This window comes from Oxyura jamaicensis, chromosome 3 (assembly GCF_011077185.1).
Source record: "Oxyura jamaicensis isolate SHBP4307 breed ruddy duck chromosome 3, BPBGC_Ojam_1.0, whole genome shotgun sequence".
Taxonomy (NCBI): domain Eukaryota; kingdom Metazoa; phylum Chordata; class Aves; order Anseriformes; family Anatidae; genus Oxyura; species Oxyura jamaicensis.
In genome coordinates, this window is record NC_048895.1 from 8,700,148 (window position 1) to 8,725,540 (window position 25,393).

The 25,393-nt window shown below is 45.6% G+C and overlaps 1 protein-coding gene across 1 annotated transcript in view; it reads left to right on the plus strand.

Annotated features, from left to right (window-relative positions):
• Positions 1 to 682: 682 nt before the first annotated feature.
• The window catches only part of PCSK2 (proprotein convertase subtilisin/kexin type 2), a 102,659-nt gene continuing 77,948 nt past the window's right edge, over positions 683 to 25,393 (plus strand). The window contains exons 1-2 of the mRNA XM_035320344.1: positions 683 to 966; positions 19,525 to 19,629. Coding sequence (XP_035176235.1) covers positions 784 to 966; positions 19,525 to 19,629 — 288 coding nt within the window. The 5' untranslated portion in view covers positions 683 to 783. The remainder of the gene's footprint in view (positions 967 to 19,524; positions 19,630 to 25,393) is intronic.

The window sequence follows — 25,393 nt, forward strand, 5'->3', positions numbered from 1 at the left end:
CCAGCAACCCCGTGGCTGTGTGGTCGCAAGGTGGCCCTGCCTTCCCCTGCTCTCTGTGTCCCGAGCCTTCCCCAGGGGACCAAGCAAAGGACTCACTTTCTGCAGCCAAATCACCGCCGCCAGTGCGAGCATCACACACCTTGCTGCGAGCATCCCTACTCCGTCCCCTCCCTCGGAGCCGGGAAAGCAGCGGGTTTTTTTTCACAGCACTCCCCTCCCCTCCCAACCCCGTCCCTGGCTGTCCCACCAAAGCCCCCCCGGGCCGGTCCCTGCCTCCCCGTGCCCCCCAAAGCCCCCCGAGGGGCACCCCCCTGCGTGCCTACCCCGCGTCCGCGCCCCCGGGGGCTTCCCCCGGGCACCTCCCTGCGCCCTGGCTCCCTTCGGGGCGCCCCCCTGAATGGGGGGGGGGGAGGGGGGACGGAGGGGACTGTGGGGAATCGGGGGGGCTGTAGGGGACCGGGGGGGTGCGGGGGACCGGGGGGGCCGGCTCGGCCCCGATTGGCAGCGCGGCGATGTCCCCTCCCGGCGGGTGCCCCCCCTCCAGCCGCCGCGAGCCGGCAGCGCGCTCCCGCCCCCGGAGCAGCCCCCGCAGCCCGGCCGCTCTCCGCCTCCCGCTCCGCTTCGCCCCGTTCCCTCGCGGTGGGGTGGTTTGGCGTTTCTCCCCCCCCCCCCCCCTTTTTCTCCTCGCTTTTCCCCCACCCCCCGGCTTTCGGCCGCTTACCCCGCCTCGCCCTGCCGGCGCCCTCCCCGCGGCGCGGCGGGCTGCGGGTTAGCTGCGGGGCCATGCCGGCGGGGCCACCGCCGCTGCTGCGAGGCACCTTCCTCCTCCTCCTCTTCCTGCCCTTCCTCGGCTCCCCGGCCCGGGCCGCCGTCTACACCAACCATTTCTTGGTGGAGCTCCACACCGGGGACCAGGCGGAGGCCGAGCGGCTGGCTGCGGAGCACGGCTTCGGCGGGGTGCGCAAGGTAAAACCCCCGGGGTGGGGGCTCGGGGAGGGTGCGGAGCAGCCGGGGACCGCACCTGGACCTGCCCGGGGACAGGGAGGGGACAGAGCCCGGCCGCTCCCGGGCTCAGGGGCAGCGGTGCCGGAACCGCTGCGACCGCTCTTCGGCAGCCGCCCAGGCTGGGAAGCGGGGTCCCTCCCCCGTGCTCCCCGTTAGTTCGCTGCCCTGGGGCTCGCTGCGGGAACAGCCCCGCCGAGCACCCAGCCTGCGGGGCCGGCCCCCCCCCCGGAGGCTCCTGAGCCCGGCTGGAGTCGCAGCCGCCCCGAGCACCGCCGAGAATTGGAGCTGCATCTCCATGGAGAGCTCGCATGCGATGTAAATGGAAGATTTCTTGGGGGGTTGACACTGAAGTTTGTGAGGCTGGCGGCTTCCTTGATATCCCTGTTGTTCTCACGGAGAACTAGGGCGTCCCCAGGCCAAGGAAGCCGCTGGGTGTCGAGCCTGATAAGCGATCGGTGCCTGCCACTAATTAACGCAAGTTGGGAAACTTCAAGTGCCGGTGGAGGCTGTTTGGGCTCCCGAGGAAGCTCCAGGTAGCTGCCGTGGCAGGGAGGCTCTGCCCGGCTCCCGGGGAGCCCTGCTGCCCTGCAGATCTCTCCGTGTAGGTAATGAGGTAAATATTTCAGGGTGCAACCAGACCTGGGGGGAGACAGGGAGAGGCCGGTGGAGTGCCCTGCTCCGGACAATTCCTGGAAGACTTAATGCCCAACAGCACTCGTCTGGGAGGAGCGTGGAGGGAAACCAGGCTGTGTGAACATTGCTGCTGCTGCTGCTTGTTTGGTGCTTTTTGCTGGTTTTTTTTTTTTTTTTTTTTTTTTTTTTTTTTTTCCCCTTGGTAGTTATGCAATGAGAGACTGCTCTGACTTCCAAGGAAGTGAATGGGAATTGCATGCTGAACTTGAATGAGTGAAATGATTTAAGCCTTCGATTTAAATAGATACCTATATCTCTATCTCAAAAGCATGTGAAGTGCAACTCTGCTGGGTGCTCGTTAGAGAAATGAGGACAAGATCAGTGCTGCTTTGACCACAGCCAGTTCCTGCTGCTGATAAGATGCTTTTGTTTTGGGCTGACAGCCTTGTCCCAGTAGTGCCGGAGCTGTGCTGCTGCTGTCCTTGGGAAAGGATCTGTTATGGGAATTAGGTCTTGTTACGTGAAACTTCTTAGACATGGCTCTTTGGTCGATGCTTTTCCCTTCTTATTACCCTCTGTCAGCACTCCCTGCCTCCCTGCTATCCTGGGGATATCAGTCTGATAGGGCCTCGGGAGGAGAGGAGGGTACCTTGCTGCAGAGCTGAATTTCTTTTTATTTTGGCTAGGTGCTTAGAAATGATCCCGTGACCCATGCGGGGAGGAGACCGGGGTTTTGTAGGATGAAGAAGTGCTGCTTCCAGGCTGTGACAGTCCTCTCCCCTCTGCCGTGCCCTCCGCAGGGCTCCTTGGGCACGTTAGGAGGCATACAGATTCCTCACGGAAATCAATCTTGGAGCTCATCCCGGCAAGAGCTGGAGGGAAGTCCCTTGGGTGTGTGGGAGGAGAGTACCTGCTGCCCAGTGTGTGCTGTGGGGGGCTGTTCCTGCCCTGGGTGTCTCTAGGAGCAAAGCCAAGCAGAGCTATGGTGCGATGTGCGTGAGCTGCAGGGGGGCAGGGGAGGCTGTGGCTCCCGTACCGTGCACATGCTGTCCCAAGAGGTTTCCAGCTTACATCATCCTGGTCCCTGAAAAGCTCAAAAGCCTCCCACTCCGCCCCCACAAGTGTGAGAGAAAATAGCACCCTACTATCTGCAAGGCAGCAATTTTAGGGAACGGGAAGAGTTCGCGGGGTTTGGCACTCAGCTGGCTGTGTCAGAGCATAATCCATTAGAGCCTGATAGCAATCTGCAGGGGAAATGGGTAACGGGGCTTGGGAGGCGATGGTCGGGCGTCAATAGAAGCTTGTGCCGTCTACTCCAGTGTTGCTTCAGTACTGAAGAGCCTCCTGATCTGTTTTGCTGTCATCGGGCTTATCTGGTGTCTCAGCTTACAGTCTGCAGACTCAGCTTTTCAAGGTGGTACCGGCAGGGCGAGAAGTTGACCGTGGACACGCACGTGTATGGAAGCAGAGCTGTTAGTGGCACCCTGTGGGGAAGGGCCATGTGGAGACAGATACACTGCCTGTGCTTTCTGAAAATATCAGGAAACAAATTACACCGCAAGAAGTGATGCTTTGCATGCTTCAACCACACATGTAGTTTGGGTGATACACTGAATTATTTACCTAAAGCAAATCCTGTTACCCGTGCCCATACTGGAGAAGAGCTGTAACTATCGCTGTTTCAGTGTGGGTACTTTCCCAGCAGGGGCACGAGGGCAGATTGAGCTCTTGTCTGTGTGGATTTAAGGTGTGGATGAGAGGGATTGCTTTTGCATTTGTGATGTATCATAGATGTGTTTTAACATGACCTCATGGGAGCTGATTGTTAAATTACATATTTTTAGTGCGCATGGCTGTGTCTGATAACAAACAAACAGAGCAAGTACATATCTCAGCTACTTAATAACAAGATTTCTGCAGAAATGTGAGAGGAAACATTGCCTTGAAGATTGATATTATGAACTGCGCAATGCGCTCTCTAATTGATTCCTTGGCCGAGTTTCCTACTGTTGTTCTAAAACCACTGTAAGATTTCAGGTGGGCTGAAATGTGGGCTTTAAATTCAGCACCCGTTGAACTGATTAAAAGGGGCTCAGTGCTCATGTAAACAGTTGTCTGCATTTAGATCTACGACCCTACTGTGAGACAGTCTCAAAAACATTGGCCATTTTTTCCTTAACCTTCCTTGAATTAATCCCCAATAGAGGCTTCTATAACTCTAATTATGCTATTTTTTTTTTTTAACTTTTGCAGTTTTTCAATCCATTTGTACATGCCAATATTAATTCTCTATATTCCTTGTGAAACAAATACCGTGATAAAGCATGTTCTTTTACTAACTAACATGGTTAGTCTTACCATCTTCAAGCAGTCAGGAGGCAGCCTTCTAACAGCTACATCATCTTAAATAGTGAGAAATAGGAAAGGAACATTTTTTTTTTCTATTTGCCTTCTGGCATGCTTGCTACCAGAAGACATTTCTTAATGCAGGCTGAAAAAAAAAAAAAAAAAAAAAAGCCACTTTTTTGATCTTGCCTTGCTGTTCTTAATCCCTTTCTACCAAAGGGAGTTGGACGAAGCATTTGGAAAGGTCTCATAACTGCAGATCAGAGTTTAGACACCTCTTTCCCTTTCATCGGCAACACCGAGGCTGTTAAAATCTACAAATTGCCACCGCTGCTAAATGTTCCCCTTCTGGTAGCACTGAGGTGAAGGATTTTAAAAGGCTGGTGTTCAGTGGACTTAGATTTTAAAATGAAGACCAAACTTGGATTTTAAAACATAAGGAATTTTATGTGCCCTTGCTGCTGTGACTTTTCTGCTTCACATTTTTGCTTAGGAGGCTGCTGGTTTAGGACCAAGCTTTCTGGAGCTGGCCATGAATTTCTGGATGAAAGACCGTGAGCTTGGGTGTTTTTACATTGCGTAAACACAGATTTATTGAAAGCAAGACCTAACATGAGACGGATTTCTTGCTTTGGTAACCCCTGTCTTCTGCATCTAATGTGGAAACAGATGCTGCAGCAGTGGGGCATCCTGTGCAAAGAGGCAGCTGAGAGCCCAGCCTCCCACATGGGCCCACTGGAGCCTGAGGACTTGAGGTCAAGCCTCAGACTGCAGCGTTTCCGTGCACTAACACGTGTTTAATAATGAATTAGCTTTGTGTCTTCTGCTGGCCTAGAGCAAAAGATGTTTGTTTGCACAAAGCAATTCTTCATTATGGCAACAGAAAAACCTTTTTAGAAACGGAAGATACAATGTAAATTTTGTAAGGAAACCAAAAGCTTTAATTTCCTAGGAGTGTTGCAATTTTGTATAACTAAGATAAGAAAAAGTAAATTCATGGAAATGCTAACAGTGTGCTATGGAGATTCCAGTAGGTCTCCTCACCATGAAGAGAACGCTCCAGTTTCCAAGAGAGTCTCTGAGCTGATGTGTTCAAATTAAGGGCAAAAAGCAATTAACTACTAGGAAAAGTTTGATCCTGTTGTGGTAAGGCACGCTGCTGGGGGATGATGGATACCTCCCTTTTCCAGAAAAACCCTGGCAGGCAGGAGCTGAGGAACCGCAGAGAGAGCAGCTGGGTTTGGAGGATCCTTGTGGGTTCCTCATGTGTGGAGTGCAGGTGGTGTGTCAGTGGGCCCTGGCTGTTACACCTGAGAGCAGTGCTTGTGGAATTAAATCAGTTAAGTTGTGGCAGTAGAGAGTTTGCTTAATACGTGGAAATAATGTATTCCCCTCAAATCGGTGCTTTTCTGTTTTTTTTTTTTTTTTTTTTTTTTTTTTCCTGTTATTTTGCATTCTGCCTCAGATGCAGAAACAGCCCCAGGAGCAAGCACTTCAGCTGGCTAAATAAAAAAATCCCACGTTACTTAAAGGTACTTGCTTATGCATGCGAAAGCTGTAAGCTACCAACACGAAGAATGTAAAACACACGCTCAAGTACATCCCCAAGCCAGTACCTGTCGAGCTCCTCCTCTAGCAGGACCCAAACCAACTCCTTGTTGGTGCTGAGCCTTCTGTATGAGGTTTAAAATAATTACCTTGTCAGCTTCTCGTAGCATTTATTCTGAGTGTAAAACAAGAAGGTCAGACTCTCCTGCTATAGATCCCCTCTGTAATTGCTCTATTACTGTTTGGAATACACGGAACAATTCTGTTCCTCGGCAAAACACGCACGTTAAACCTTACCTTTACAGATAAGTTTGTTTTGTAAAACTGAGCTACAGCTCAGTAAACACAAAGATACAAAATTGCGGCTGTTTATAAAGCTGCCTGCATTAATAATTTTATTTATTCCATATTGCCTGAACTCATTGGCAAAATTGCACATGTGGTAGAGACCCAGGAAATGTGCTGCTAGTAATTCTTTTTTCGCTTGTTTTCTTCATGCTGCAGCCCGACTGGGGATGTGTGGTTATTTGTTTTCATTTAAATTACATTTAGCTTTGCCAGTGTCAAGGAGAAAAATAGAACGAGAAAACATCTGAAGAAGTGAGCCGCGTTCCCAGCCGTTGTGATCCCCACACCAGAGCAGCGTTGTGCTTGCCAGCCTGCGGCCTAGCCCGAGCGTTGCCCCATGAAAGCTTGTCGCGGTGTGCTGTGGGGGTACTGGGGCGGCTTTCGGCCACAAGACACAGCTCGGGGTGTGAGGGCCTTATGCTGCCGAGGAGCACTGGGGCTTAAAGCTTGGATGCTGGCAGTGCCTCCCGCCCCGTCCCTGCCTCGTGGAAGGGAGAGCAGGCTCTTGCCAGAGCTGCCAGACCAGAGTCAGCACATTCAGGATGGCACAGCACCGCAGGACCCAGAGACTCCTGGTGGTCCCCAGCTCATGTCCTGCAAGCCCCTGCTCTGGGGAGTAAGTAACATGGGGGAGCCACCAGCAGAGCAGCCATAAGGAGTTCTTTGTTGAAATCTCATGGCAGGAAACAGCCTGTTGCCTTCTGGTGCATCTCCTCACCCCAGTGATGCTCCTTTTTCCTAGTTTTGGGAAATCCCTTTAAAGTATCACATGCAGTGATGTCAGCTCCCTGTTATTTCTCTCCTTTGTGTGCCTCCACAATGGCATGAGGAGGTTTGTGCCACACGAGTAGGTTCAGGTTTTGTACCAGGAGAGACAGATTTAGCATATGGGAAATGGATCTCTTGCTTTGTTTCCTTTGCCTCAGGTCTGCCACTTCCTTAGCTATTTCTGACCCGTACTATGGAATATATAGTTGAGTGGGATTTTCATGTTACCAGTAGATAAACAATAAGTATTAGTATGTTGTCACTGAGGTGACTACACCTTCCTGCTGTCAGCCTAGCACCTCCTAGTTCTGCCCAGGCAGCTGTCTAGCAGATGACTTCCAGGCTCTCTCTGGTTGCTCCATCACACGCGTATACTGCCTGCCTGCATGCGTTTAACTTTAGGACCCTGTATGCTGTGGCTCTGCCTAGGACTCTCCTTGATGCTGGCATTCCTCTGGGCAGGGTCTCCAGGTGTTGAGAGCAGCCTGGTGGCCATTTCTAAGAGGCGATATGGATATCTGTTCCTGTTACCTGCACCAAAGCCAAATTTGTCCCCAGCCTGCCCCAGTGAGGCTGCAGGGCTGCACAACAAAAGGATAACTGCTTTTGCAACGGTAAGCTGTCTCGGAGGGTTGGTTTTTGGTATCAGGCCAGATGGACAGATCTTATTGCTGTCTGACAGCCAGAACCAGATGGTTTAGGTTACTCTGCATGAGGTAGAGTATTTTGTTTCTAGCTTGGGCGTTCAAATCCAGATCAAATCCCTAGACCAAAATAAATACATTGTCAATCCTTTCCCAGCTCAAAGTGCTTCCATCTGAGTACCTGCAGCATCCTTGGCATCTCTTTATTTTCAGGCAAATGGTCCTAGCGGCTAACTGTGCTGCTAGGATGGGTTCCTTCAGAAAGCACTGAGGTGAACTGTGGGATTCCCACGTTTATTTCAAGTGACCCATACCCTCATCCATCTTTTGAATGATTCCAATTAAAATTCATCTGAGCAACTCAAGTTCCAAATGCTTGTCATGAAGCACTTAACAAGAAGTTGGAGAAATGCATGTACAATTTATTTGGAAGATAGTTTCAGTTAGTGAGCCCTGAGACGTGAACGTGTTCGTGGACAATTCTGTGAGCTGGAAATCAAGCCAAACCACTAAAAATGAGTGAAAAATTCTGTCAGCTCTTATTAAAATATTGTACCTAGGAAACCCTCTTGTGCAGGTCGGTCTGTAGGATGGGTGGCTAGTTTCCATGAGAGCTGCGGTGACTGACCCTGCTGTGGTGTGTGAACCTGAAGTCTACTTTGGTCGTGTGGTGCTGTCCTAGTCGTCAGAAAGCCCTGTTCATTTTTCTTTTCATTTCAACTTTTTCAAATAATTAAATGGGTCAGGTCTCTACAGGACGCTGGCTGTGCGGTGGCTATAAATATTGCTGCGAGCAGCGCGGTGCTTCCATCTATCACTGGCCTCTGGTGGGAGGAAGGCAAACTGCTCGACTATTTGTCAAAGAGGGTATTTCTCCAAGTAACCCGAAGTCATCTGCTGTCTTGTTGCTCTTGCTGTGAATCGATAAGAGCTCTGTGTTTAACTCTTGTAAGTTCATTGGAAAAGCTAACCCTGTACCACTGAAATGGAGCTTTTATTTCAGCTCAGAGCTCCTGGGCTGTGCTTTGGGATGCAGTGTGCTGTCCCAGGGAGAGCTGGATTTGGTGCTGTACAAAATTTGGCACGGCCACCTCAGGCAGTTTATCAGGCAGCCTGAAATCCAACTTGGATGTGGGGTTGCTCAAGAGGCAAACTTGACTGAGCGCTGGCTGCGTTGGGCAAGTCCTATGAGCTTGTACCTGAAAAGGGACCATTTGCACACGGGGATTATAAACTAAACTAGGTGGTGGTGGCCCTAGTTTGCTCACTCACAAAGTGAACTGGGATGTAATGTTCTTTGTCATGTGTTGTCTATCTTCTCAAACAACACTTCTGTGTAAACGTTACGTTCTTAACTACTTTGTCCACAGAAAGCAAATGGAAAGAGTGACCTCAGTGTTTGCATCAAACCAGTCAGCAAAAGCGCGTTCCCAACACTCCTGACTGAACGGGGTTATTTGCTTACCTGATGAGTAAAAGGGTAACGTGCCAGACCTGCTTTCTCCTAGAGCAGAGCATACAACCACAGTGTGAAAACCAAAGCCCAACAACTATATATTTACTTAATAATAAATAGATAAACTTGCACTCTATTAGAAGGGTATTCGGTATCAAACTGGGGCTAGATAGGTGAATATTTTAGATGGGTAGTAAAATAAAAAAGGAGGGGGGAATATAGGCTTCTCTTTCCTGATGGCAGAGGGTCTTCCTTTCTGCCTGTCCATGTTTTATGAAACACAGGTGAAATTCATTGGTGTGTCTGAAATCAGCTGTACAGCTGAACTTAACTTTGTCACTTAACTGCGCAATGCCGAGTGCGGCAGAAGCTTCTGCTTGAGGCTTTTAGCTACAGCCAAGACATGGTGAATTCACTGTAACCTTAACCAGTCCCCACAGGGACCTTGTGCTTCCCTGTGTCAATTAATTTTAGAAATGTGTGCCAATGAAATCTAGCAATTTAGAAGTTTCTCTGAGCCAATTGTAACGCAGTCGTCAGTTCTGAATTTGGGTGAAGTATGACAAATAGGAACCTGAATGTGTTTGCGGGTTTGAAAAAATCACTTGTTAACATTGGTGGAATGATGGTTGGGTGTCTGGACATCATCTGATGTTTGATCAGACTGAAATGCTGCAAAGATAATTTTTACGTTACCATCTAAGACCCCAAACTTCACAGGCAAATACACTTTTCTTCCCTCAGTTGTAAAACCATTCCATTTCTCATACGACTTAAATGTAGTTCAGAATAAAGCCCAGACAGAACAGATATTTTTCTCTCTTCCTTCTGATGGGATTAAGACACTCAATTTCCTTCTGTAAAATCCCCTTTCTTCCCTTCTAACTGAACATATTTTATTCACATTAAATATATCGTACCTCAGTAGAGAAGCCAGTATTCCAGACTCTAAAGGCTGAGACATGCTAAGTAATTAATTAAAAACCTATATTTGCCTTGCCTGGCTGATGTAATAAAGAAAGATAACATATCAGCACATGCTGGATTGACCACAATTTCTGCCAGCAATAAACTTCTGTCATTTGTCAATTGGCAGTAACAAACCGTAAAGAGGCTCACTGCACAGCTGCCCGAAAGGTCAGGGAGGTAGGTCCTGGGAGGAAGGGGAAGAGGTGGTGGTGCTCTTTTCTTTCCCTTTTCATCGGTACTGCTAACTTCAAGGCAGATTTGGTTCTTCCTTTATGCACCATCTAATGCAGAGCTCTTGAACCTGCTGAGAGCAGCAAGTTGTGAAGTGATGACCGTGCTGTGGCGTGCTGGAGCTGAGGTGAGCTGTCTCCAGCTCATAATGGTGTGAGGAACAGACCAATTCTTGTCTAACGGTGTCTTCAGACAACGGGGATTAATGACCATGACTTTTCACTAATGTAGTCAAGAGCTTTACAAAAACAAGGAAAACAGCAGTGCCCCCAGATTCCTATTTTCCTTGGCTCCATTGAAAATATTTTTCTTAAAGCTTCCTTGAATTGCTCTTTTCAAGCCTACTACCTTAAGTCTCTTTTTTAAAAACAGCATGCCTTCCTGTACTTTAATGTGACAGTTTTATTTCTGATTGTTGTCCATCAGCTTCTCTCCCATAAAGCATATATTTTTCTCTGGGAATTGATTGTTTCTCTGGGAACTGGGAGGCTTCTTCATTGTGGTCTAACAACAGAAACCTCTCTGCGAAGCACTTTCTATCAATCGGCTACTGCTTGGCAGCCTAGCATTAAACAGACATGGAGAAAAAAGAAAAGAATAAAGAGTTTGTATACAAAGAGCTACAAATCTCCCTTAAGTGTTGGGAAGGACTAGCATCTTTGCATTAGTGCAGTTCACCTTTTCTGTGTTTCCTATAGTCGTTCTTGTCAGTAACCAACTAATTTTGGTCTGAGCTGCTTTTATAGCACTACTTCATTAGAGTTTGAGTTCATGACTTTGCTTTTAGGTGTTAGCTGAGCACTTGCACACATTTATCCTACACACTTTGCTGCATGGACATAGATTAAAAAATAATGCTGAAGTGCTTTGCTGAAATTCAGGGTGTCAGTGAGTAGCTACGTCTTGCCCCTTCTCCATCTCTGAGATGTATCAGTAATTTTCAGCAGGGGCACACTATCTTAATGCTGTGTTTCACAAATAACAAACTTCTATTTCATGGTTTTATGTCAGTGATCTTAGAGCTGATCTTACACCAGGTCCCAGTGTGACAAGAGTAGTCAGTCTTTTTGGCTATGTGCTTAAAAGGACAGAGAGATGATGCATTGTAGATCAGGAGGGAGGCAAAACAACCTTTGCTAGTAGTGCTGATTGCTGTCAGCAGTATTGGACCAGCTTTGCTAGAAATACACCATGGTAACTTAAATTTGCAGACTGTAACTAAGTCCAGTTATTTATTATAATGTCGATTTTCCCTAAAGCAGTTGTGTTGATATGAAGAAGGCATTTCCATCATGTATTATTTAAAGATACTAAAATATTAACTAAATACCTGTTGCCAAAGAGGTACCTGATACGTATGTTTAGACATCCCCATTAATATACGTGGACAATGGCACTTGGTGTTTTATAGTTTCAGTAGTGCTATGCAAACATTAATGAAATGAATCCCATCAATAAATAAGATAAGTAAACAAGTACTTATTAGACCATACCATTTTACATGCAACTGAAACAAGACAATTACAGCTGTAATTGCCAGAGATTCTCCTAATAATAGTAGAAATAGGGATTGCCCAGCATCTCGGAAGCATAGGCTCTCAGAGCACTGGCCAGGACTGAGCTGCAAGGAGCTGAAAACTCATGTCCCGGGTGTCTTAGCACTGGCTCTGTCCTGCAGCAGAGTGCCACCATGAGAAGAAGGAAAAAGCAAACTTAAAGCTCATAGATAGAATGATCTTGGCATGAAGGATATTTGGGGTGTGAAAATTTTCACAAAATATTACTGTCTTTGTGGATGCTTTGAAAACACAGAAGAGCCTTGAAAGAATGCCAGGATATCCAGAGGCACTACCCCATTGCTCCAAATAGGAGACAAGTGTGAACAGCAAAAGTTTTGTTGGCCTGTGGTCATAAAACATAGTGCCTGGACTTGCCTGAGGTGCTCCTCTTCTCACAAGACATATGAGGGCACAAGACATATGAGGGCATAATGATTGCCAGGCCTTCATTTAAGCCTTTCACCCAACAGTAACAATCGCCAACTCCAAGTAATGATGATCTGGATCAATCCAGACAGTGCAATGTTATTGTGTAAGCAAGAACATCCTTCTCTAAATCTGAAGAGTATCCTGCTTTGGCTGGATTCAGCAATGCACGTGGTAGAATCAATAATGTGTTTTATGGTTACTGGGGAGTAAGGATGAAACTCTCTAAAATGCACAGATCCATTGACATAAGCTAGAATGACTCTTTTAAAAGCCTGAAATGGCTTGTCCAACTTGCTGATAAAACTAACAGCAAATCCCCAACCTTTGTCGCTGATGACTGTTGTGTGCTTGTGGGATGAAACTCTTCAGTGACAAACTTAACAGAGACATAAATACAGTAAAACATTAAACCTCTATGAGTCATTCAACGACAAATCAAATTGCAAATATCACAAAGTTGAAGCCAAACTAATTGGGAAGTTTCTTGCAAGCACTTGGAAGCACTATTGGCGTTAGTGTGAGAACAAAACTGATGAGCAAATGAGAGCTGGACTTCGTACATCAGAAGCAACCTACCTGAACATGTGTAGCTGTGCTTCTCTTATGGTCTCTGGAACAAAAGAGAAGCTCCTGGGGCACAGCTCTGCTCAGTTAACGTGGCCACCTGAAATAGGTCAGATGAATCACGCTCTGAAAATGCCTCTTTTTTTTTTCTTTTTTTTTTTTTTTCTCTTTTTTCTGTGAATTTTCTGGGGAGCTCAGATGAATTCCCCATGGACATCCTGGACATGTAAGCATAATTCCTGCCCCAAACTGGTTCAATTTCTTCTGCTTATTTCTCTGCATTTACTCATGTCCAGCTATCAGGAAGACTATTTAACCGTGTGGTTGCTGTGTGCAAAAGGACTAGAGAAAAGTCTTCACGAAAAAAAAAAAAATCCAAAGGAATGTATTCTGCAGCCTTTGGGTACCACACACCTGACTTTATCATGTTTCTAGAGGAAATAACACTTCAGAAAACATTGGAAACCACGATTGCTGGCTTGAAAAAGACTAAATATAACTTTTAAGCAATGTTGTCATGTTCTTACAGGATAACCAATATCCTATAAAACAATAACATGTCCTTGTTACCAGGTGTATTACAATATTTCCATTGACTTCAGGACAAAGGAAGAACAGATCAATGTTCTCCAACCAAGTAGTCACAATCCTTTCTTATTGCTGCCTGTAGCTGTTTCCCCTGAGAGGGGGTTGGATGCACGTGAAACAGAGCTGAGAACATCTCTAAGTAACTAAGCCAGGCGTTTCTGAATTACTCTGCAGGAGAAATGTTGAACTCTGTGTTAATCACCTGATTTCACAGAGATCGTCTTCTGCATGAGGGATGTTTTAATAGGAGGTTTATGTTTTGGCAGTGTAGAAGCTGTGGCTAGCACCTCCACGTGCCCGACTTGCCAGGATAAGCATGATTAGGCTTCGTTATTACTTGGATGGAGATGCAGGTGCGACGCAAGGTGTTCCAGGCAGACTGAGTTGCAGCATTCAGGCCTGGCCTGGTTGCTCCAGCCTCCTGGGCTGCTCAGAGCGTGTGGATCCTTAGCTCCACCTGAGCTCCTTCGGCTCCGAAGTAATTATAACAAACTAATGAGAAAGTGTGAAATCCTTGCCTGGGGCACTGGGGACACAGCGAACTGGATTTCATGTTGAGCAAGCTCTGGCACAGCTTCAGTCCTCTGTGCTGTGTCACACTTCTCCTCCACCAACATCTGAATTAATCCTTTCTTGTTCAGGCTTTGTTCTGTGCTATTTCCATGCCTCGGGCTGCCTGCGTTTCTAGCTGGCTCTACTCTTACATGCTCCTCGTCGCTATAGTGAGTGAGTGCCTTTGACTTCAGATTGGGCTCCCATCTGTGTATTTAAAAGTAAAACGATTTCTAATGCTAATTGGGGTGAGGGAAAATGAGGGAAAGAGAGTTGAAAAATTCATATTGAATATTTATAAGCATCCTCAGTGCATTTGGTGAGGCTGGGATGAAAAGGTTTCTAAAAGGTTTCTAATTTCTGCTGTGAGGCACTTTGTTGCACTTCAACTCTGACGGCAGCTGAAGGAGTGGGGCCTGTGGGGCTCGTGAAGGCTCCCAACACATTTAGTTGTGCCAGGTTTAGGCTGCATTTTCCATTGGTGTAATTACTGAGCAGTAATGGGATGAAAGAGCTCACCTGTGTGGATTTATGGCCCCTTTTAAAGTCAGGAGCTGTGCTTAGGCTCTGTGGAGGAAAGATGCTTTGTGTTAGTATAATTTTATTATTATTATTTAAATTGAGGGTGGATAGGTGTTGTTTTTTTTTTGTTTTTTTTTTTTCCTCTTACAGCAGACAAAGGGTTTCTTCAGCACCAGCATTGGTTTGGCCCCCATGTGCCTGGCCCTGTATTTGTGCAGGCAAGGAGCCCCAAGGAAGGTCTCTGACAGCCTGCCTGGATAAGGACTTCTTATGAATCTTACTCACCTACAGATCCCGTTACTCTGAATTCAGTGATGATCAAGAACAGTGACCCGGGGTAACTGTTATTAAACATTGCATTTTTAAATTATTTTGCTCAGAATAAATTGGTATGAACTGTTGGTTCCATTGGTAACGTGAGAGGTTCCTCTCTCCTTAGCAGTAGGTTCAGGTAAGCTGGTTTAGGATGACATGGTATCAGGGAGAAACCACTGGAAGTGAGACGAGAAGCTCGCGGAGTACTGGAGGGATGCTCTTATGTGATGCAGCAGGACAGGCTGCCTGTTAAGTCTGGGCAGAGATCAGTCCCCTTAAAATTGGCTGGGGCTGTCTGATCTGCTCCGGACTTCCTGCGTGTCCCATAATTTGGTTGTGAGACTTGCAAAATAGAGCCCTGAAGCAAGGCAGTAAAATTTGGTGCGAAAGATAAGCCTGGGAGCCAAGGTTCCTCTTTAGGTTTGTGTTGTATCTGTCACCTCTTAAAAGTACTGACAGGCTGTGAATGCTGGACCTCTCACCGAGTGCCAGGTAAAACACTGATCCCACTGGCAGCTCTGGTCAGTATTTTTAAGCTTCTAGTTTTAGCATTTATTGGTGTTTCAATACACATTTGCTACTGACATGCCCTGGCCAGATTACACTGATGCTTTTGCAGTTGTTTTCAGGGTTAGCTCTGCCCAAGGTGGCCCAGGTGCTACTGGTGTAGAGCAAGGGACGATCTGCGTTGAGGATTTCTGTGGCTCCTTTTCTTTAAACCCTGGCATCACTGTGCAGCTGATCATGATGTCCTTTGCTTTCAGACAGACAAAATTAGGCCTGATGCTACTGTGTATTGTGCAAGGGAAGCCTGAACGAGAAATGCAGTTGGACCTTCTCCATCAAGCAGACAGAGCAGGATGGGAGCCATCTGCCCCACCAGAGCTGGTTGCTGCCCTGTCCTGGATCAGGCCCCGCTGGGGAAGAGCCTGCCCTGTGCCTGCTTTTTCCTTCTCGGAGCAGATGAGCAGCCGGGGGCTCAGCAGTGGACTGCCTTTATCTTTCCTCCATATCGCTGTGGTGTGGTGCAGCCCCTGAGCCCTGCCAGGAGCAGTCACCTGGTGGCAGGCAGCAACAGGCAGCAGCTGCCCAGGAGCGGCGCAGGGCAGGGGAGGAATCATAGCTGCCTGCTTGCAGTCTCTTTGCCCGTGGGTAACACAGAGTAAATTCCCTTCTCTCTTGTCTTGCTCAGGAAAGACTGCCAAATGAAAGGAGGGGAGGGCAGGAATGGGAACCATGAGTTTAACTTCTTTGTATTTCAATAATAATTGCACCTGGACAGCTCCATCACAGCAGTTATCTGATAAAAGCAGAGATGCCTCAGAGTCACGGGTACACTGAAACAGTGCACGACACCAAGCATTCCCTGCTTCCTTCTATACCGAATGGTACATCCTAGCCATTTTTCTTTCCAGATAAGACTCTCCCATTTAAAGAGTTATCTTCTTTCTTCCATTTAGCTGAGCATTGAAATTTTAAAAGTAATTTTCTGGTCCTCATCCTTTTCAGGAAGGAGGTTAAGCAGGATTTCATCTTTACTTTAGGTAGTACTTCGTCAAGGCGGTTTCAAAGCTAAAGAAAAGGAGGAAATGGGCTGATGTATGAGAGCTTGCTCCCCTTGCTGTGTTGAATTTGTGATTGTTTTTGCTTCTGTCTTTTTCAACTGTAATTTTATACAAATTATGGCAAGTAACAAAGTGATCATAATTTCTGAGATTTTCAGAGTCCTCCTTTGTATTGGGCCATATTTATATGTCAAGGCAATTGTAGACTCTCTCCTAACTCTTAATAATCCTCCTTACTTTAATTTTCAAATGCTTTCCAGTAATTATCTATCTTACATAATTGCTCATTTTTCTCTGAGGGCAGGAAGCTTTGTTCCTGTCTTACAGAAAGAGCCTGAGCCACAAGGCTGAGTGTGTTACTCTCCCACGTTATGTGCACAGCCTGCTTCTGAAAGGGGATTTTACTCATATGCAGTCCCAGCTTTACAACGAGCATATTACAGAGTAGCTGCTGCTGGTGAATCCTTGGAGCTTGTAACGCACGTGAGCTCTTCTGTTTTCGTATCACCTCATTGCGTTCAGTGTCCATCTTGCTCTGCAGAGCTCCTAATGAATGCCGGCCTCCCATTGAAGTTAATAGCAGGATCACGAACCCCGCTGTGAGGTCCCTGTGTCCTGGCATTTGGCTGCTGCAGAGAAGTGACGGGGCCAGTAACAGGAGCTCATCAGAAATGGAGCACTTCTGTAGCTGCCTGTGCTATTCACAGGTTTCAATGCAAAATCCTCATCAAAGCAGGCGACATCTTAGGTGCTTTGCTGGCATCTGACTTCTCCTGCATGTACATTCATTAGTTTTAAGGATTTACTGAAGAGATTAGATTCTTCCTGCCCATCTCTTGGTTTCTGCTATTAAGTATTCACAATTTGTGGTGTTTGATCATGTTCTGCATCACGTATTGCCTCATGTAGCTCCCTTCCTGTCTTCCTTCCCTTAACTCCATTGAGGGAGTGTGAAAACTGCAAATCATAAAACGACTGAGTTTCCCAAAGGTTACTGGACATTTGTGAGAAGAGTGGAAGAGTCTGAATTAAGTGAGTCGAGCTTATCCACAATTTTATCCATGAATCTGGTCTCTTCCACTGTGACACAAACTGTAGTTGCTTTCACATATGGCCAGAATTGAACACATTGGCTTTAAAAGTTCACTACAAAATAGATTGCTTCATTCTAATTGCTCCTAGAAACTAGCCCTACATTGAAAATGGACAGTAAGTGCATGTCATATATTTCCAGATATCTTCAATATTGCTCAGAGTTTTCCTTAAAGGAAGAACAAAAGATCGATATTTGACTGGCATTGATCTGAGTGGTTGATACTGAGATACAAAGAAGGGAAGCAGCCTGATTGCACTGAGAGAATTAGAGGGGAAATTGTGCAGCAGAAGCTGCAGTCCAGTAATGGTTAGCACAGCTGGATGTATTTCAAGCCTTAACTGATCTGACTACTAAGATTTTTCCTGCTTATTTTTGAGGTGTAATGTGTCCTACACAGGGGAAGAGCCATTTTATGGAAAGTCACACCTATTGACAAACTCTGCATTATGGAAATACCCTATTGTCTGTTTGGTGAAGACACCAGGTTTAGGCTTTTTAAACATAGAACACAAACCTGTTTTGCTTTGTTTTGTTTTAAAAAAGAGCTAAAACCAGATAGAGTTTGAGCCTTAATAGGGGTGGGTAGGTGTGAGGTGTTGGATGGAGACTTCTGTGGCCACTGATACGAGCTTTTTGTAGTCTCATTTCTCCTTCTGACTCAGCTGTGTTGTTCTTCACATGTGTATGGAGCTGATACAAAATATTCTGGTTATTTGCCCAGAAAAGCTCTCCAGACACCCCTGCAATACAGATCCAAGGGACCACAATGATTTTGATGAAATCTCTTTGACCTTCTATATGGGCATAAAAGCAGGACTTTTTATCAGAACAGAATGCTTTGATTTTTTTTTTTAAGTTACTTTGTATTAATATTTAATTCTAAAATTTGCATGTAAAATTTAATTTTAAAAGTAAAAATGAAATGCTTTGATTTTATTGATATTGAGTGTTTGAAATAACCTAAAAAGAAGGCTTTGCAGAAGAAATAAAAACTTAGTCATTCTTGGAAAGTGCCCAAATGCAAAACTTTCAGAATTCACTGTGAAACTTCCATTCCCACGCCACTCCACATAAATGCCAAAATATATTTGCAGAACTGCAGCAGCCATACAGACAAATGTAATGAAACAGGAGATAATTTCATGGCAGGAAAATTATATCTGTGAACTGTATATACCCATATACAGGAGTAGAATTTGTTTTCTGACAGCAAGGTCCTGCTGCCCTTATTCACCCCAGGTTTTCACAATGAATATTCTGTCTAGACTTCAGCATCAGCTTTTCAGTAAAGAAAATTGAGCTCCTGCTAAGAGGTTTACATTATTATGAAGTATAGACGATAAAAAAGAGAGGGACAGGGCTGTCATGGTGGTTCTGTAATATGTCTTCCAAGTAATTACTTTACATGCAGGGTAATCTAATGTTTGAAGTTGCAATGTTCACAGCATTAACATATAACTTCTCGACGAGCCCATTTTTTTTTTTTTTCCCAACTTCTCCAAGTAGAAGCTTAGCTTAAGAATGTGCAGTTACTTGCTTAGGTTTAAACATTCAAAAACTGTAGAATTTGAGCTGCAAATGGAGCTTTCTAATTGACTTCTGGAAGCGGTATGTTACTCTCTTAAGAAAATGTCTGTTCGCCTTCTTAAAGTGAAGTGTCTGCTAGCCTTCTGGTTGCTCTCTGCCAGTCATGCAGAGAGAGGTGCTTTTAATAAAGGAAGAGTATCTTTCTTCCCTGGCACCTGCCTTAGGTGGGCTGGAAAACCCTCAGGAGGTGTTTGGTTGTTGCCTAAATGTCTTAAATAAAAAGTTGTTGCAGGTGTCTGTCTGTTTTCTTGGTGTTCTTTCTGTATTCCATTTTTAAATTGTCCAGAAGAAATTCCAAATACCAGAGAGTGGAAATCACTCTGCTTTCTGCCTTACTGCTTATGGCATCAGCTCGGGACATTATAATGGCTGAGGACAACACTCGTGTAACGCCTTATTGCTGAAGCATGGTTTGTGATAGTTTCAAATTATTTTGTTCATGAAGTTCATATTGTTCTTTTACTCTGTCCTTTTCAGGAAGCAGGAAATTATCCTGATGTGATTTGGGAAGCCCTTCAGAAATATTGGCACTGCTGCCCTTAAACTTCATGTTAAAGTAGTACCAAGCGTATGCAAGTAAAGTTACGCATCCTCAAGCTGTAGCAAAGACCCTTACTGCTGATGGGCACCTGTTTCAAAAGTAACTTGGAAGTGACATTCTCAAGAGTGCCTTGGGCCCTTTGGTGTAACTTCACAAGTCTTGTTTTACAGACTCCCGAGTCACTTCACAGGTATAAATGTTCTGTCTCATTCTTGTTAGGAGCTAATAACCTCATGATGTTTTGTCTCTTTTCCTCAGCTCCCCTTTCTAGATACTGGTTACTTCTTTTATCACAATGGCATTGCCAAGGCCAGGAGAAGACGCAGTCTTCAACACAAGCTTCACCTGGAAAAGGACTCCAGGGTAAGTGTTTTTTCATTATTTCACCATTATTTTCACTTTCTTTTTCTTTTCCCCATGTGACACAGCCTATATTTTGAGCTCAAGATGACAATCAAATCTGTTGTTATGCCTACGTGCTTTTTTACATGCTTTATTTAAGCTTGGTGACTGCCATATGCACACGCCTCCAAACACGCTCAGCTATTGTCTGATTGTAAGATTGTAACACTACAAATACTCCACATTATCAGAGATGTGTCCCCTCTCCAATAAGACTAAGTGATGCCATAGCCTCCAGAGCATCTCAGCGTACTCTCTACCTGCACTTCGGAAAGGGGCTGCAAAGGGTATGTCCCCTTTACAGTTGCCCCCTGCATTCTGCTGGTCCATGGGTTATCCAGCCTAGAATACCTTCTGGTGTGAACTGCGACATTTCCTCTGTGGTCACACGGGGATTTTTTCTTAGGAAAAGTGCACACCCTGGCTGCTCTAAGGTTGTACGCTGTCAAACTTAAGTATTTCTTTAGAGATTCCTGCTCTCATTCTTCAAGTTGCGTGTTCCATTTGCAGAAGCATAAACCCCTCAGGACAGGGCTAGCAGTAGCAAATTCTTTTTTATTTTCATTGGAGTTCTTAGACCAGAATAATACTGGGCTGGAGTGGGGCCAGGTAGCACAAAAAGTATATTTACTGCACAAATAAAGTAGATAAGCTTGAGGAATGATATAATGACAGCAAATAGATTATTTTTTTAATCCTTCAGTAGGTTTTAAACTCTCTGCACTGTGAGCAACAAAAAGAGGGGGGGGAATAATTTTATCCAGACAGAATTTTATTGTCAGACATTATATGTTATTGGAACATGTGAAAATGAAAAAAATGAGTAGAAAGAAAAGAGGAAAAAAAGAAGTTAAATAGGATTTTAATTGTTGTGACACCACAGGAAGCAAGTTTTGTTGAATTCCCAACTTAATTTTCCTACTTGTGCAGAAATTTCAAGTGGTTCTGGGCCCAGGTCCAGTGGGGATGCACATGGCCAGTCGCTCCTGTGGCTGGGAGCTGTGCGAGTGAATCACAGAGCTTCCAATGCTGCTTGTCCCCATCACTTACTTAATCCTGAGGTGCTGAGAGCTGAGTGCTTCCTTGGGACTGCTGCTGGTCTTTAAGTGCTGTAAGGTATTTCTTGCTCGCCCCCTTTTCTAAAGCTGGTAGCAGTTGGAGTTGGAGGGCTATGAGGAAGAGACCCGTTCAGCCTGCCGAGAACAGAAATTCTCAGGCTTTCTTCATTTTGTTTAGCAAGCAGGTATCAGAAAGTAAACCTTTCAGAAACCATCTATAATTAGTGAATTCTATGCAAATGTACTGTGAGACAAGTCTTTCATTACCCTGTACCAATCAATCCTGTTAAAAGCCATGTCAGAAAAGGCATACAGCTGAGGGAGTGCATTGTGAGCTACCGGCTGAGTACAGTCGTTGTCCATAGTGCATCTGTACCAGAAACAAATATTTCTGTAAACTTCTGAAAAATTAACAAACGTTTCTATGCTAGTTGTATGAACCCACCAATTCCCATTGCAGCCTCAGTATTAGATGGCGGAGCGGTCCCATCCTAATTCCAGACTGGCAATTCTATTGACTACCTCTAGACTTAGTGCCTGGAGTAGCAAAAAGCTATTAAGAACAGCTTAAATGAGTCTGTCTTCTCTTTCAGAAGTGTCGTCTTTTGCAATCATCTGGTATTTGTGGTCTCTAGGCTCTGAATTGGTTTCTGTCATGTGCAATGAAATCTCATGTTCGCTGTTAATCTCCACTTCTTTTTGGTGCTGCATACCAATGCCCTGGCTCTCCTTGGTTTCAGTAAATAAAGCCCTGTGTCTAACTAACCAGGAATATCCCTTGTGTGAGGGAAAGGGTGCTCCTGGATATGTATCCTGACGTCGTGAGTTGCGGTGGGAGATGGAAGCACTGAGTGGGCAGGAAACAACATTTCCTTTCCACAAGTGACATGACGCTTTCTCATCTAGCCCTGCTACTTCCTCTGCCCACTTAGATAGTCTTGAGCTCTTACGATATCGTACAGGTTGGTTACTTTTTGTAATAAAATTTGAGAACAATTTTAGAAAATTCTTTTATTTTCCTTCTTTCTTTTGTACATGGAGTTTGGAGAAATCATTAAAATTCCTGACATTTTTGTGTATAAGTGAAAACATCAGTTGTGTTGACAGTACTTAATTTCAAACTCCAAAAATAATTTCTGAGTTTAATGGCAGCTTTCTACACCATTTATACTCAATTTTACTTAGCAACAGATGTCAGTACTGTCATGGTTAATATGTTAACACATTAAGCCAAAAATAAAATGTTCCTGTTGCCGGGCTAGCAAGAAAGCAAGCTGACTGCTTGCACCACAGGGCCTTACAAACCTCTCAGGAACCGCTACAGCACATGCTGCAGTTGCTTATCCCTACCCAAATTCTGTGAGAAAGTGGGCTACAGTTATTCTGTATACTTTTCAGTTTTACAGGGATTACAATTCCTAGTTAATCTTAATTATTAGTTGAAAAACAGCACAGATGTTCGCTCAATTAATTAATGTTCTTTAATCAAGTAAGTCCCTTGAGGAACCATGTCAGTTTTTCAAAAGCCTGGGGAGATAGATGGCAGAGCTCTATGCAAACAGGTTACTGCATCATTTTCATGCTCTGTATGTCTTTTGAAATGCTTCAAAAAGCTTTTTTTTGCATAACATTTGCTGCGTGTTTTTACCAAAATAACTTGGAGATCTGCAAAACATGCGGAGCGGTTGCATGGTAAGTCATCACTCTCAAGAGAGCGGGAGCGTAGCGTTATTAAGATGCCTTCCTAGGCATCCAGTAAGAACTGAATATTCATTTTGAGGAACAGCCTCAGATACGATTAATTTGACATTATTTAATACATTAGTGTTGCTGAAGGCTGAAGCAGTGCTGGCGGCAGGTGAGGGCATGCATAAAAGTGTCATATGCGTTGTGCTATTGAGCTATTTGAGGTAGAAGTGCAGGTGCATGAAGCTCTGTGGCTTTTGCTGCCAGCAGTCCTTCCAGAGACCCTTGCTCTCAAGATGGCAAATGCCAAAGTGCGTTGAACCATCTCCAAGGGAAGCTGTTCTGTTACTGAAATTGCATTCTGTGAGGCACAGAGAACCTGCCAGCAGAGGTTTGTTCAGAAACAACTCTTCTGCATCAGTTGTAGTTTCCATATTTTGCAGGTGCACTTGTATTTTGTTATTTTTCCTTATGTATCATTGGGGCCAAATAGATTTTGGGAAAGAAAAAAAGCCTCTTTAACATCTTTACATGTGAGAACTGGAACTTTCAATGAGATAAGACATAGCAGAAAGATACTTAGCACTCTTGATGAGAAATTGCATTTTCATCTGCCTTTATCTGTTGTTTCAGTTGAAATTTCTTGGACCCAAAGGTCAGCCATCAGGCTTGGTTTGTTTGGGATGCTTCACTGCAGTAGCTGCTGTTGTTTGCCCTGGAGCTGCAAGTAAGGAGGCAGTCCTTGCTGTGGCCCGTGGGAGGAGGAAATAACAGGGTAACAGCAAGGGACAAGGGTCAGGAGTGACAGAAAGTCAGTGAGGAGCCAGAGCAGGATGGGACCAGACATCAGCATGAAGGTGAGGAGAGAATAAGTGGGACAGGCTGGAACAAGAGCCCAGAATCAGAAAAAAAGTTGAGTGATTGGGCACGGAGCTGGCTCGTGAGCTGAGGAGGACTTGGAGAAGCCCAGGGGTAAACCAAGGGACTGAAAGCAGAGCAGCCACACTGACGTGAAAGCACGCTGCCTCCTGAGCACAGGGCACAGCAATAATTAGGTGACATTTTCCATGTGAAACTTCCCTAGGAGTGAGGGGAAATACAGCTTCTGTAAGAGCTAACTTTTTAATAATTATGTGGAGCACTGAGACCTTTCAGCAATGTGATTGCTCTGGAGAAATACATCAGAAATATGGAGATATGTCATACTGTCTTGTTCGTCAGGTTTCCTGTCTTTGAAAGTACGGCAGAGGCAGGGTGGGATTGCTCCACCATAGCTGAAAGAAAGCCATGGGATTTTCTTCATTTTCATTTTCAAAACTGCTTCAGATTCTGGGTCTCTATAGGAAGACAAAGCTATATAATTAATACATGTTTTGAAAAGTGGCCACATTAAATAAAAGTAAAGAAAAAATACACAGTCCTTATGTTACCTTTTAGAGCCATACTTTTGTATTTTTGCTGTTGTTGGGTATCTTCTGTTGGTAAATAGTCTTCCACTGAAGGAGCAAGAGTTGAAACACAGTTTGTTCTCTCAAAGATTATTTTTGCTTTCTTTCAAGTTCTAGATAAAACCATTCTCCTCCCACACAGTCTCTCCTGTCAGACAGCTGCCAAGATTAATCCCACTCAAAAAAGCAGCTTTAATATACAGAGCAGAGTTGAGTCCCATTACTGATATCTATATGCAAGTGCATCTGTGTTGGTGCTAGGGGAATAAATATATATGTGTGGAGAGGGGGAAGGTGCAATGAAAATCTTCCACTGAGAGTGAGTGAGTTTGGCACTTAGATGATGACTTCTTTGGAAATAAACATCCCGGGGATGGCAATTGTTGTGTTTTCCGAAAGGGGTTAGGCTCGGAGGCTCAGCTGATGCACGTGCCAGTACAGGTGCGCAGCTTCTGGATGCCTGGGGTTACCAGTACTCCCAAACTGCTGCTGTTATGAGACAAGGGAAGCGAAGGGAGCTATAAATGCAGAAGATCCAAGCTTTTAATTAAATACATCACAACTTCCCATATCCTTCCTCACCTTTGCTCCCTGCTGTGTCCCCGTAATGTGACTGGCTTTTGGTCGGGCCGTTGCCTCAGGTACACTGGCGGTGCTGCCCTGGGCTTTGCCTTCACCAGCCTCATTAGTCTTTGTCGGCCCTCTCAGTAGTCTTTTATCTTCCTCTCTCCTCTTTGGCTCTCTGGTTTTTGTTATGCTGGGACACATGGCCCCCGGTTCCCTCGCCACCCCACCGCCTGCCTGCTGCATGAAGGCAGAAGCGCCCCATGCTGCCTGAGCCTGCGTGTTTCATCTGCAGTCACCTCCAAAGGGGGGAAGGAGAGCTGGCAGCTTTGCTTCGCTGCTTTGCAGGCAGCCGCCCTCAGCAACAGCAGTGCAGCATAAGCCAACTTTCAGTAGCCTTTCTGCCAGCAGTAGTGAGAGGCTTGACATCGGCTAAGGAGGGAGCCTTTTATCCCATTCCACTTGATGCCAGCACAGATCTTGCCTTCTCCAAAAGTCAAGATGCTCCTGCAGAGCCTTCCTTGTAGGAAGCCTTCCCTATAGGAAGCCAAGATGCTCCTGCAGAGCCTTCCTTGTCCTTGTAGGAAGGCTCTGCAGGAGGATCTGGAGAGGCTGGACCGATGGGCTGAGGTCAACTGCATGAAGTTCAACAAGGCCAAGTGCCGGGTCCTGCACCTGGGGCGCAATAACCCCAAGCAGAGCTACAGGCTGGGAGATGAGTGGTTGGAGAGCTGCCAGGCGGAGAAGGACCTGGGAGTGATGGTTGATAGTCGGCTGAATATGAGCCAGCAGTGTGCTCAGGTGGCCAAGAAGGCCAACGGCATCCTGGCCTGTATAAGAAACAGCGTGGCCAGCAGGGCTAGGGAGGTGATCGTCCCCCTGTACTCGGCTCTGGTGAGGCCGCACCTCGAGTACTGTGTTCAGTTTTGGGCCCCTCGCTACAAGAAGGACATGGAGGTGCTCGAGGGA